The 13,059-nt window shown below is 54.3% G+C and overlaps 2 protein-coding genes across 2 annotated transcripts; one reads left to right on the top strand and one right to left on the bottom strand.

Moving 5' to 3' along the window:
- Positions 1-20: 20 nt before the first annotated feature.
- On the top strand, positions 21-1,733 carry LOC122372365 (60S ribosomal protein L22-like). Its single transcript, XM_043349486.1, has 4 exons — positions 21-255; positions 539-661; positions 1,112-1,239; positions 1,558-1,733. The coding sequence occupies exons 1-4, from the start codon at positions 247-249 to the stop codon at positions 1,703-1,705; spliced, it is 408 nt and encodes a 135-aa protein (XP_043205421.1). The 5' UTR covers positions 21-246; the 3' UTR covers positions 1,706-1,733.
- Positions 1,734-2,328: 595 nt separating this feature from the next.
- On the bottom strand, positions 2,329-13,034 carry LOC122372296 (mediator of RNA polymerase II transcription subunit 14-like). Its single transcript, XM_043349346.1, has 16 exons — positions 12,915-13,034; positions 11,417-11,750; positions 11,050-11,220; positions 10,595-10,741; positions 10,090-10,203; positions 9,607-9,723; positions 9,033-9,248; positions 8,216-8,685; positions 7,365-7,662; positions 6,876-7,138; positions 5,983-6,474; positions 4,776-5,745; positions 4,415-4,600; positions 3,922-4,083; positions 3,259-3,507; positions 2,329-2,960 (listed from the first exon to the last, which is right to left on the bottom strand). The coding sequence occupies exons 2-16, from the start codon at positions 11,609-11,611 to the stop codon at positions 2,679-2,681; spliced, it is 4,332 nt and encodes a 1,443-aa protein (XP_043205281.1). The 5' UTR covers positions 11,612-11,750; positions 12,915-13,034; the 3' UTR covers positions 2,329-2,678.
- Positions 13,035-13,059: the final 25 nt, after the last annotated feature.

Below are 13,059 nucleotides of genomic sequence, written 5' to 3'. Positions count from 1 at the left end.
ATAGCTGCGTGTTTTATGTCTTCTCATACTCACTATCAAACAAATTATATATTTTTCATTCAAAATTTTCTTCAATTATTGCAATTTACCATCCATTTAATAAGAAATTAAGAGAGAGTTTGAAAACTTGACGAGTTGCAAAACCTTTGAAAATGTTGTACACATGTTGTACAGAATATAGCATCCAACACTATTAGTGACATCCAACCCGACTTCCTTTTCGTCTCCCGACGTCCGAACAGGAACATGGGAAAGGTGAATTGTGAATGAATTATGTAGCTATTTGTGATTTCTGCTCAGTTTTCGTGTGTCCGAGGCAGAAAGTGTTTTTACTTATTGTAATAGCGTTGTATATGTGATTGAGGTGTGGAGTATACCAACAATAACTGCTAAACTTGGCTCAGGATCTCAATCTACAGCGCCGGAAGTGTCGGTCAGGCCCGTTGCCCATGCTTACTTGATAAAATAAAGACACAGAGCAGAAAATCTGTTTGATAAATGGCCCAGTACGACACTAATGGCTACATATGGTTTACAGTTCCAGGCTCCGGCTAAGGGTCGCCCTGCCAAGGGCAAGGGAAAGAAGAAGGCTGAAACCGTCAAGTTCATTGTTGACTGCACTCATCCTGTTGAGGATGGGCTCATGCAGGTGTCTGACTTTGTAAGTATTTGCACCTTGACCTGGTTGAAAAGTCCAATGGTGCGCTTACCGATGTGCAGGATTGCAAGTTTGAGTGGTTTAAAGTAATTATGTTGATGTCTACTTTAATGAAAAACAATATCAAATTCTTATCTGTATTCAATGTACATTGAATACAGATAAGAATTTGATATTGTTCTTCATTAATGTAAACATTTGTCAAAATGAACAATATACATATGTTGATGTTTGCTTATAATTTTCATAGAATGCAGAAATATTTTGGTTCAAATTGTGTTTCAGTTGCTGGTTTTAGGCTGTTCTACCTGCATATTTTGAGCTGTGTTCATGCGATTGAATAAGTGCTGCATTCTTCTCTCGCAGGGAAGGTACTGTCCAATATCTTAGGGCCACCTTCCCTAAGATGAGTATAGGGCTATCTTCCCTAAACTCAATTGGCATTCTTCTCAGGAAAAGTTCCTCCAGGAGCGTATCAAGGTGAATGGAAAGACCAAGAACTTTGGCAAGAATCTGCACATTGAGCGTGCCAAGAGCAAGATCACTGTCAGTGCCAACAATGACATCAAGATGGGCAAGAGGTACAATTATGGGCTATGGATGACTTGCCAGCTCTCAAATTACAGGATATTGTTTCTTTGGCAAGGAGATAATTTGTACATTGGGACTGGAAGTCCTGGTTGAATGATCTAAGCTGCATTTTTTTTTTTTGGGGGGGGGAGATTAAATGGGTGCCAAGTGGGTAATGTAACGGCTACTACATCATCAAAAGGTTGATAATTGAATTGGTGAGGTGGGAGCATATATTTTCTGGGAATCTTCAGGGGAGTTAGAATATTCTGTGGAGTAGGCAGAAGTTTCCCACTTGCAGTTTTTTTAATGCCTTTCTTGCATTTCAGGTACCTGAAGTACCTGACCAAGAAGTACCTGAAGAAGAACAGCCTGCGTGACTACCTGCGCGTGGTGGCCAGCTCCAAGGACTCGTACGAGCTGAAGTACTTCAGCTTCGACGACGATGAGGATGAGGGCGATGACAACGAGGATTAAATGTCGCAATAAACGTCATCTGATCGTCCGCCTTGTGTGTACGTGGTGCTATGTGTCTGGGAACAGATGGGAAACGTGGGAGGGGAGAGCGTAACTAGGCATACATTTATCATGTCCTCCTCGGCAGTCGTTAATTTTGGCGCACGATAGCGTCTAGACTGCAGAACTGCGTTGCGGTGAGACCATAGCTGCTTGGGTGCGGCCCAAGGCTATGTAAACCGTGCGGCCTGAGTCGCCGCTTATATCCGCCAGCGGCCAGTGCATCAAAATTCTGTGCATAAATTGAGAAATAGTCTAGAAGGGGCCTATTGCTGGTTCCGTAAAGATCTTAAAGCGGGGTGGCAAACTGAGGATTGAAAGGGCGGAGCAAGCGATCGCGGCGGTTTGAGTCTCAGACGCCCGAGTGAAGGGCGGGTGGGTCGTGATATCTAGCATCAAAGTGGAAAGCATCTCTTACAGCGATCTGGGGTGACCAGGGAGACGGAGAAGTGTTCAATTATTGCGTATCTGCTCTGTGGGCTCTCGCTGGCCGCCCATTGTATGCCTGATATTTATTGGAACTTCACTGAGGTCATATCGTATTGGCTACTATACACAGGCATCAACCAATTACGAATACAGTATGGAGCGATGTGGTATATTTCCACGGTAACATAGAGCTATTTGCCTCATCCCAGAGAGCACAATGGACACATGAAATTCGCGAGACTCCCGGAACTGCATAATATGGGACCAAATACAAACTGGCGGTTCCCTCCGCCTGATGCACAGTGCACACTGCCTGCGGCCACTCCACATGGTATGCAGTTAGGTGATAACGGAAATCATTCTAAAACGCGGCGGTGGACGGCCCATCACGCAGCCATTTCGGGCCGGTATCCCGGGCAGCGCCGCACGTGACATGGTCACATGAGGGACGTGTCAGATAACGACGCGCCGCCATTGAGCCCTGGGACACTGCGCGGCCGGCCGGTCACTGCATGCGGTCCCTGGGCCCCGGCTGGCCAGCGCCCATCATGCTGGGCATCATGCCGCCCATGGGCCGCTGCTGCTGGTACTGGCGCTGCTGCATCATCATCTGGCCGCCAGGGGCGCCACCGTCGCTGCCGAGAGGTGGCGCCACCGCCTGCGGCTGCTCGGTGGGCAGCGCGAAGCTGTGCACCACATCGTGCACGGCGCGGAACAAGGAGCACTCACCGGCCTGGGCAGCCAGCTCGCTGCTGCGCCGCATCAGCTGGTTCACCTGTTGCGCCACCTGGCCGACCAACGGACACGCTGCGTCAGAGACCCGTGCCATCGCATACCGGACACGTAAAGCAACGGCCATGGAACGCAACAGTTCCTAGTAAGATGGGGTCAAAAGGCATCGCACCAGTTACGAAAAATGTTCGACAAAATGACAGAAACCATGGAAATCAGTTACTAACTTTTCCATCCCCGTACCTAATGCATGCTAGCCAGTCCGTCCCGGACTGACGAGAACTCAAACTAATTTACTCGTCTGGAGCTGTATTACACCACACACCCGCGCCCGGCCACCCGTCGATGATCACCTGGTTGGGCTGGTAGTCCTTCTTGTCGGCACACTGCGTCATGTTATCGGCCATATCATAGACGACCGGCAGGACGATGCGGGCCGGCTCGGAACCGGTCGGCGCCGCCAGCCGGCGCGTCAGCTGCAGGAAGAAGAGCACCTTGTTGCCGACGATGATGAGTGAGACGAGGCCGACGGGGATGAGGGCCGGCAATGCGGCCGGGTGAGAGGTGGTGCACCACTCGACCGACCAGTTCATCGCCGACGCCTGTGAAAGGAGCGGGGGGGGGGGGGTATTAGACACATACACTACAGGCAAGGCACGTTAAACATAGGGCGAGTCAGATGGCGACAACCAAGAACGGGATTCTCAAAACGTCCGCAGCGCAGCGTTCATGGGCTGCTGTTGAGAACCGGCTAGCTGGCTAATAACTACACATTAGCAGCTATGGTAATTAGCATGGTATGATAACCATGGTTATCATTTAAGTAAGAGCATTAAGAGAGCTTAAAAAGTGGCAATGGATATTTATCGTTGATTGCCTAGTCAGGTTCCCTTTATCTAACTAGAGAGCAAGCTGAATGAAATTTCAGCAGACCACGGACGTGAAAAACAACATGACTCGACCTAGCATAATGCCGCCCACGGCTGATACGGGTGGCCACTCTGGCCGCGACTGACCTTTGGGTTGTTGGGGTCGGACGTTATCTCCTCCAGCTGCAGGATGCGGATGAAGTCGCGCAGCACCTTGGCCTGCCTGTTCAGCATGGTGATGAACGTCTTCAGCGTGTTGTGTCGGTACGGCGGCACGGCCACCTTGGTCTCAAAGTAGCGCTCCAACACCTGGCGTCAGGATCACACACACGGGCGGTCAGCCGCACGATAATCAGAGACGGCGGAACAGCACGATCACATACACAGTATCAGAAACAACCCAAAGACGCGGTCACAGTACACCCACGGCTGGGTGGCGTTATAACTATCGTAAAATATTCGCTATCAAACAAGACTCATTATAATGAAGCACGGTGGGATTGTCGTTTGCGATCACCTAAACAAAAACCATCGGTTTACAAAATTTACAAACGGTTTTACACTTGACGGTGCAGGATACATCACAATACACACATCAAGCACCACTCAGAGCTGAGGGGAGGCCAGCCCGCGTACGCACCTGCATCTCCTCTGGCTGCCACTGCTCCATGCTGTCCGGGTTAGGTTGTACGCTGAGGTGCAGAGTCTGCACGTGCTCGGGCTCCAGCCGGACGCGGCACTGCAGACACGTCGTCTTGAACATGATGACGCCCTGCTCGGTCGGCTGCAGGCGCACGATGCTCGGCGTGGACGGCGATTCGAGCGTCTGAGGGAGAGCGGCAATGCGGGAGGTTAACAACGAGATGTGGCAGGCTCCAGCCAGGCTGGACTCGAGAACAGGTGACAACAAAATGGTCAGAGGATGAGAAAATAGCATGGCCAACTTAAAACAAGCATTATGTGCAGACTAGGCGTGATGGTTAGTTTTCTCCTCCTCTCACCTTCCTCAGGTGGGCACGCAGGTAGACGCAGCCGAGGTGCCGCTCCAGCGGCGATACCTGCATCACGTCCGGCGCCGCGCGCAGCGCAGCCGGCGGCACCGGCGCGCGCGTGCAGAGCTGGTCAAACGACTCGTGCGACAGCATGACGGGTGCGGCGGCCGGCCGCAGTCGGGTGGCCGGCGCCTTGGAGACGGCCGGCGACCCAGCCACCGCCGGTGACATGAGCGGCTGGGCGGTGAACGGACTCATGGCGCCGGCCGCCGCCGGACTGTGGCCCACGTGGCTCGGACTGGGCGCCGGCAGGAAGCCCGGCGACGGCGCGTGCAGCGGCGTCGAGGACGGCGCCGGTGAGCTGGAGACGACCGGCGCGGCCGGCGCCGGCGACGGCTGCAGCGGGCTGGCCGGCGTGTGGGGCTGCGACAGCGAGCCGGGCGTCATCGGGTGCGCGAACCGCGCGTGTGCGGCCGGCGAGCCACTGGGCCGGGCGGCCGGCGCCGGCACCGCTGACGGCGGGTCCAGCTCCAGACTGGTGGGCGACGGCGGGGTGTCGTCCTCTCCGCCCACCCCCGAGAAGGACGGGTCGGCCGCGTACTTGGCCAGGAAGGCGGACAGGTTGCGCAGCGGCGTCAGCTCGTCCAGCGGCCGGCTGCGGTCGGACACACAGAAGGCGCCGTCGCGCACCGATACCAGCTCGTCGCTGTGCAGGTGGATCGACAGACAGTAGGTCTTGCGGTAGACGAGCCGCACGTGCCAGGCCGTCTGCGGCAGCAGGATGAAGTTGGGCACGGGCTCCAGCGGGCGGTCGCTGCGTACGCCCAGCCGCGGCGTGGCGGACAGCTTGTCGAGCGAGACCAGCGGCGAGTAGGTGCTGTCCAGAGCCACCATCAGCTGCGCCAGCGACCGCTCCGCGTTCAGCAGGTCCTCCAGCTGACCACGCAGCATGGCGTGCGGGTTGGTGGCGCTGCTCGACCTGAGAATGACCAACGAACCGGGACTGTCAGCTGTACGATACGCATTACGCAGCTGGTACCTATGTTTCATACAATGATAAGAAGGCACTATAAAACAATACACGATGAGCCCGACTGGGTCTGGTACATTAGGGTACGGAGCTTGCTTTAATCATTCTAACTGCATTTTCATTTGACTGTTTGGACTTATTCAACGTAAATTGCGAAAAGCTACCCAATATTCCCGCGCTACTCACCTAGCGTTGATGCCGAAGCTAAGCCGGAACCTCTTCTCGTCACTGCTGTACTCGACTTTCACCGTGGACCCCCTGTCGGGCCCGTAGGCCAGCGTCAGCGTCCGATACGTGAACGACGAGATCTCCGTGAGTTGGCTGAGGCCGCGCTGCCGGTCGTCGGCCACGAACTGCTGGTAGGCCAGCAGCAGGGCGTACAGCTCGGCCATCTGGCGCCAGTCGGCCAGCAGCCGGTCCACCACCTCTGAGACGGCCTCCACGGCCGGCTGCGGGTACCAAAAGTGCACCAGTCGCCGGCTGGCCTGCTCTCGCCGCTGCTGGGAGCGCGCCGGTGCGCCGTGGAACACGTACTCGACGGCCCAGCGCGAGCCCTGCTTGTCCTCCTGCTGTGTGATGGTGGCCGAGAGCAGGGCGCGGCGCAGCTGCTCCATGGCCACCGGCTCCACGTCCGCCACCGTCGGCAGGTCGATCAGACGGATGTAGCGCGACTGGCCGCTGTCGGAGGGGAGCGGAGTACAGTGAGTGGGAGAGGGGCAGCGCAGCGGATGGGAGAAAACATACCAGACGGAGAACAAACGCTGTATGAAGAGCACTTCAAAATGGTCTCAGACTCAATATTCGCACTGCATTTTCCTGCAGCACAACTTGCTTCGACTTCTTCCCCTAACCAGACTGGATAGCGATAGAGCTGCCACCCCGACAGCTTCCACCTAAATCCAAGCTTTGTGTTCGGTTTTTCACATTGAACCAGTCTCGAAATAAAACCCGGCAGAGTAAACCGAAAGTGACGTCCGAAAGGGCTCCAATGACACCGCGACGGAGACGCCCGACTGGCTTGCTCTGACCCCGGCGACTGACGCCCGACTCGACTCCATTGACTCGGGCGAGTCACTGACCTGGGGTCGACGGCGGCGCCTCCGTGCGGCACGCGCTGTCGGCTGAGCTCGCTGCAGAGCGCTGCGCACGGGATCTGCTCGTCACACAGCGCCACCACCTGGGCCAGCTCGGTGATGAAGAAGGCGGGAGATCCGGCGGCGCGCGACGGCGAGCCGGGCGCCGAGGGGGCGCGCTGGCGCGGCGTCTCGGCGACGCCCGCCTCCAACACGGTGCCCGGCCCGTGCAGACACAGGAACGTGTCCAGCTCGACAAACGTCAGCACCTGGATAGCCGAGGGTGGACGGGCATGTCAGGGGCGTGTTGGAATAGAAAATCCGTCGGAACAATAATGGAGGCACGCTGATTACGGGATTTCTTTATTTGCCACATAAGGCACTTAACTGGCGCTCATGTCTCGAACTAATTGATACACCTAATCAGAAAGAAAACACACTGCCGCACTTAACCCCAACCCAGAACAAGCAGCATGCAAATAACCTCCGACTGACCTTAAGGTACTTTTTGGGCAGGTGGCGCTCGTTGGCGTCCTCGCTGCCGTCCTCGATGCTGCACGGCTTCACGGTCACCATGTAGAAGCTGTAGGTCATGCTGTTGGGACTGCCCGGCCGCTCCTGACACACCACCACCAGCACCCTGCGCGGGAACCGGTGCAGGCGCACGTAGATCTGGTGCGCCGGCAGCCGGCCCAGCGGGTGGCCCTCCCGGTAGGAGAGCGGCAGCGCCTCGTGCGCCGAGGCCGGCAGGTGCTGCAGCGTCTTTTCGGCCCGGCGTAGCGTCACCCAGAACCTGGCGGCGGCGAGACACCCGTCAGAGCGGGAATGCAGCGACAACAGGACAGAAGGTACTACGGGAGTGAGCGGGTACTACGCCCAGTGGAGGGGATGGGGGCGGATGCCCCCCCCCCCCCTAAGATCTCAGCTCCCACTGGAGCTAGAAAGACAAAATTTGGAGGGTAGGTGAGGGCCCTGGGGAACTCTGTTGTGTGCAAATTTCATGATCCTAGGTCAATATCTTCAAGGTCAAATGAGGTCAAATCATATGTGGTCAAATCTGCCGTATGAGCGACTTTTGAGCAGCCGGTCAGAGCGGGAATACAGCGATAACAGGACACGGGCGTCTAGTAAAAACGGTACGGACTAGCCATTAAATCCAGAATAACGCTAGTTATCAGACAAGCTGAAAGGACAGCGCGGGGGCAGCAGCTAGGCAATCGTGGTAACTTTCGACGAGTGAAGGTGAGGACTTGTGAGTTGTGAGTGAGAAGTGTCGATTGAAGTTATAATGAAACGAGTCGAACCGAGCACGACTGATCGCTATTCGAAGAGACGGCGGTACTCACCGGAGCCGAGTGAGCAGCGCGCGCAGCTGGGAGCGGTCTCCGTTGAGCGCGGCCGTCACCTCCTCACACACGGGCGTCTCGTAGAGCGGTACGTGCGCCGACAGCGTGCCGCGGTGCACGTCCACTGCCACCAGCAGGTGCTCGCCTTTGAGGCACGGCTGCAGCAGGGGTACGGACAGCACGGCCGGCGAGCCGGCCAGCGTCAGCTGCTCGGCCGGCAGCTGCACCAGCCGCGCCAGCTGCTCGCGCATGTCGGCCAGCACGGCGCGGCTGCGCAGGTGGATGGTGTGCACCAGCAGCCGCTCCAGCGACAGCCGGTCGGATCGGACGGCGCGCTCGGCCTGCTCGGCGCTGCGGCTGTCCTGCAGCGGCGGCCAGTGGGTGACCAGCAGCGGCCGGCCGGCGTCCGCCGGGTCCGCCTGCAGCGACACCCGGTAGGCCGGCTCCGAGCGCGCCTCGCGGCCCGTCACCTGACGCGGAGGGTACGGGGAGGTCGTCATACACGGGGTATATGGTGGACAACACACAGTAACCAAAACCGGTAGAAAATAATAGCAAATGATCGGTAACGAGTGACTGCTGATTTCTAAAGTCGTTGTGTCTACCGAATGGTGAAAAGGCTAAGACTAAGAAGACTGGAAACCCTTAGCATACGTCCGGTTCCCTTCGATTACAAATCACCACAGTCTTTTGTAGAAATATGTCTCGTAAAATGGCACGTCATCACTAACGCAAATCCTTCGCTTCGTTGCGAGCTGGAAGAACACACCGGTCCTCACACTCGACAGAACATATCCGCAGGTAGTCGCAAGCTCACCTCCCGCCAGTAGGCCACCGAGAGCAGTCGGCCCGGCTGGTAGTCGTGCACGCGCACATTATCTCCGAGTCGGTCCCTGCACAGCTGAACCACCTGCGAGTGGAGCACCTCCAGCTGCAGGCTCTGGCAGAACGAGTGCAGGATGGTGTAGATGTCGTGCAGAGGGCGAGCAGAGTCGGCCAGGTACGAGCTCACCAGCTGGTGCAGGTAGTGAACCTGGACAAAGAGAGAACGGGGGACCACGGTCAGGTGATAACAGGGGAAACGGCAGACGGAGACACGCCCGGAAAATGACCCGGTCATCTGTACCACTGCTTGGTAGTCAAGGAAAACAAAACAAACAGTTACGTCAGTGATAGCAATATTCACGAAATACGCACATGGCGTAATGACTTGTCATCTTTGGCAACGATTTATCATGCCTATGGAAATGAGACAGTCTGGTGTGTTATAAACTTAGTCCCCGCTGTCGACTTCCCTGCAAAAGCCTCATAGACCGCACGTCCCCAAATACGATTAGTCCATCGCATCTTTAGCAGCCCAGTCTCTTCTACTCCATCCAGTTCTCTCTCACCTGCAGTGGGTGCACCAGACTCTTTCCCTCGCCCGTCTCCTTGTCCTCCACGAGGATTTCGATCTCGAGCAGGGTCCAGGGCACAGTCGGGCCGTCTCCCATCAGTGTTAGCGACACCTGCCCGACATCATTCGGTCAAACGGAGAGCGTCAGAACGGAGACGGACGCCGACAGGCCGAGAGTGATCGCAGGGTTCGCGTATGTAAATATAGCAGAGTTATCGGTAGGAAATGTCCGAGATAAACGCTGACCCATCGCAAACACCCATTTACCTGGTTCATGGACAGCAGAGTTATTGATGGTTTGATTACTTAGTGACTCGGCTGTTCTGGTGAGAACGAAAGGTCTGTCTTGGATCGGTCAGTGTGGGGTCGTATCCGAGCAGCATCAACCTGGTTCCTTGGTTTCAGATACAAACGGCCCGACTCGACTGTTCCACAGTAAAAGGCACGAGTGAGAGACTATGACTGTGGGCGGTCTCACCTGAAACTCGTGTTCGACCGTGATGCGGACGCGGCCGCCGCCGATCTTGAGCTGTAGCATCTGTGGCGGCAGGTCGGCGGTCACCAGCCGGTGCTCGATGATCTGGTCCAGCCTCTGCCGACGGAGGAGGGCGCGCGTCAGACAAAACACGCGAGTGAATTACAGATAGACATAGGGGGTGGGCTGACACTGACACTACCGGTAAGTCGACACTACAATAAAAGTATGCGACGGCCGGCGCTGACAATTAGATGTCTAAAATTGTTATAACCACCGGACATTGAAAACCAGAGAGTAATAGTAACTTGATTCAGGTCGGAACTACCTTTAACAGACAGATTCATTTGTATCAGCCATCACACTTGTGAATGCCACTCTGTCTTTCACGAGATCAACTTTCACGAGTTTCTCTAGAAAAAGGTATATGTCCGGTTCGGAGTTGGACGTACCCTCCCATGACCCATCCCGTTATAGTTAATTACCCATCAGGTTCGTCAGACCTCACCTGTAGCGTGGTGGCCTTCTCGACAGGGGTGATAGCCTTGGCTGGTACGATCCGCTCGCGGATACACAGCGGCAGCCGGCTGTAGGAGCCGGTGGTGAGCACCTCGACTGCCGCCGGGATGTGGAACGTCGGCAGGCGGGCGGCCACCTGACGGCACCGGACGTGGGTCATGGCGACAAAGAGGAATGATGACCACCTGCATACACCTGAGTTGGATGAGTTGACATGAAAGAAGAGGCAAGTCGATGGGGAGCTACGGCAATAACCATTAACCAACGACCTTGGTGTAAAAGTTCATTTCATAGAGCAGAATAAAATCAAGCTATGCTGATTGCTGAAGCCAAGAAGGTTTCTACTTTCTTCCTGCAGATCGGCAACTGTAACTGTAACTACTAACTTTAGAAAGGACTCTGACGATCCACATCGCGCTCGAAAGTCCATGCAGGCGCTCTCACCAGTTCCTGGCGCGCCATCTGCGACAGTTTGTCAGCCGTGTCGATGAACAGCATGCTCTGCTTGTCGAGGAAGGCCATGATGCCGGCACTCTTGTCCACCTTGGAGACGCTGCCCGCCCATTTAACCAGCGCCAATAACCGGATACACAACTGGCGCGTCCGGGAGGCAAACTGCCGGCATGGACGGCATAGTTGGTACACTGATCGGGTGGTCCAGGCGGAACTGCAGTCAGCATAAATGCTTATGCAGTCAGCACAAATGCTTATGCAACAACTGAAGCAGACACAGCAATGATACATTTAAATTCTTGAAGGTGACGTTTGTGGCGTTTGCATTTCCGAAGATAAGATACCACAAAATACTCACCTGGACAATTTCGATTTTGCGCTCCATGTCGTTTTTGCGCGGCAGCAGCTCTGAGAGCACGGTGAGTTCATGGTAGGTGCGCTGCACGATAAAGTCGATCAGGTGGCCGAGGGAGATGGATCCGCCGGTCGGGCCGTGCGGGCCGCCGCCGCCGCCGCCGCCGCCCTCCATCGGCGTCCGCACCACCGGCATCATGGTGACGGCGCCGCGGTCACAGCCGCCGGTCACCGCTCAGAGCCGCGGTCGGAGCCGCTCAGCGCTCGGTGCCGCTGGGCAGGGCCGCTCACTGCTGACGGCCACGGCCACACCGGGCGGACCGCCAGCACCTCGCAGACTGCGGGACACAGAGATGGGCGAGGTCACAGCATATATGCTAATCGTCATCAAATATTTCGTCGTTGATTACAATGTTTTTTGTAAGTCACATGTACATCTTTGTTTCTGCAATCTTTGTCTGTGGACATCCATCCATCAAACCAGAGCAGAGTCCCCAGTCTGGCCAGTACTATCTTGTACCTCCTAAATTGTCCTAATATCCCCATACTACCATAAGAACACAGAGGACAGAGGCATTTCTATAGGAGTTTGGGTCACATTTCCCATCCGTCCCGGTTCAGACCTACAATGAAAACGCTTGGTTATGATGGCTTCTCCGACCGGAGTTTGGCCTGAAACCTGATGCGCAACCACTTAACCTAAAAATATTTGACTTACCATTGCTTGCAAATTGCAACTTATTCATGTGAGTAAATAGTAACTGTTTCCTTATCCCTGGGTAGGCAAGAATCAGTAGGTCAGGTCAGGTAAGGTTTGGTTATGTTCTGACCAGTTTACTTGTGTTATTTTGCTTTCCTACCCAACGTAGGTAACCCTGATTTACAACATTTCCCTTTTTGTTTGGTATTGTAACATCATTTTCATCAAATTAACCAATGTAAGTGCAACCTCAGTTTTTGTTATTGTCGTTGTAGTGTAAGCATACACAAATGGCGACACGCACGATATCTCCTAGTAATCATGATGAAATTTGTGTGTTATTTTTATAGATAAATCTTGATGGAATGTTTGGAAACCATTCCAAATGTTTTACAGAATTTAGTAGCATTGGAAAGCTACCAAGCCACATTGCAAAAGTTAGGTTGTGCCGCTGCCGCACACTTTCGCCATCAACTCTATTTCCACAACTCAAATTTGCGGTCTGGGTCCTCTCCAGCCAAGAATTCACCCGACAGCGAATTTGGGTTAACTTATGAAATGGGCCAACACTGGGTGACCATTGTTGATTATAGAAGAAGGGGGAAAGAATGTCTACATCCTGATGCTGCTCTAATTAAAGGCTTGATTTCTATTCAACCAATAGGTAAGTAACTTGAAAAAAATCATTTTTTAACCTCAACCTCATTTTATATCTAGGCAGCATTGAAGAGAAATGAAGGAATCCCAAGAAAATTCGGACAAAGGAATGCGATAAATAAAAAGAAGCATGCTGAATACTTACAAAATCCGATTATAGTCAATTATTTTTCTCAAAATTAGCCCATAAACTCTTTTGATATCATCAATTCCGATCTGTTTACATTCTAAAAGTGTGAAAAGGTGGTGCTGATTTGTAGACAAACATCGCGCACCATTGATTGTCTCTA

Source organism: Amphibalanus amphitrite, unplaced genomic scaffold (assembly GCF_019059575.1).
Source record: "Amphibalanus amphitrite isolate SeventyFive unplaced genomic scaffold, NRLGWU_Aamphi_draft 000036F_arrow, whole genome shotgun sequence".
Classification (NCBI taxonomy): Eukaryota; Metazoa; Arthropoda; class Thecostraca; order Balanomorpha; family Balanidae; genus Amphibalanus; species Amphibalanus amphitrite.
This window is presented reverse-complemented; position numbering and strand designations above follow the sequence as displayed.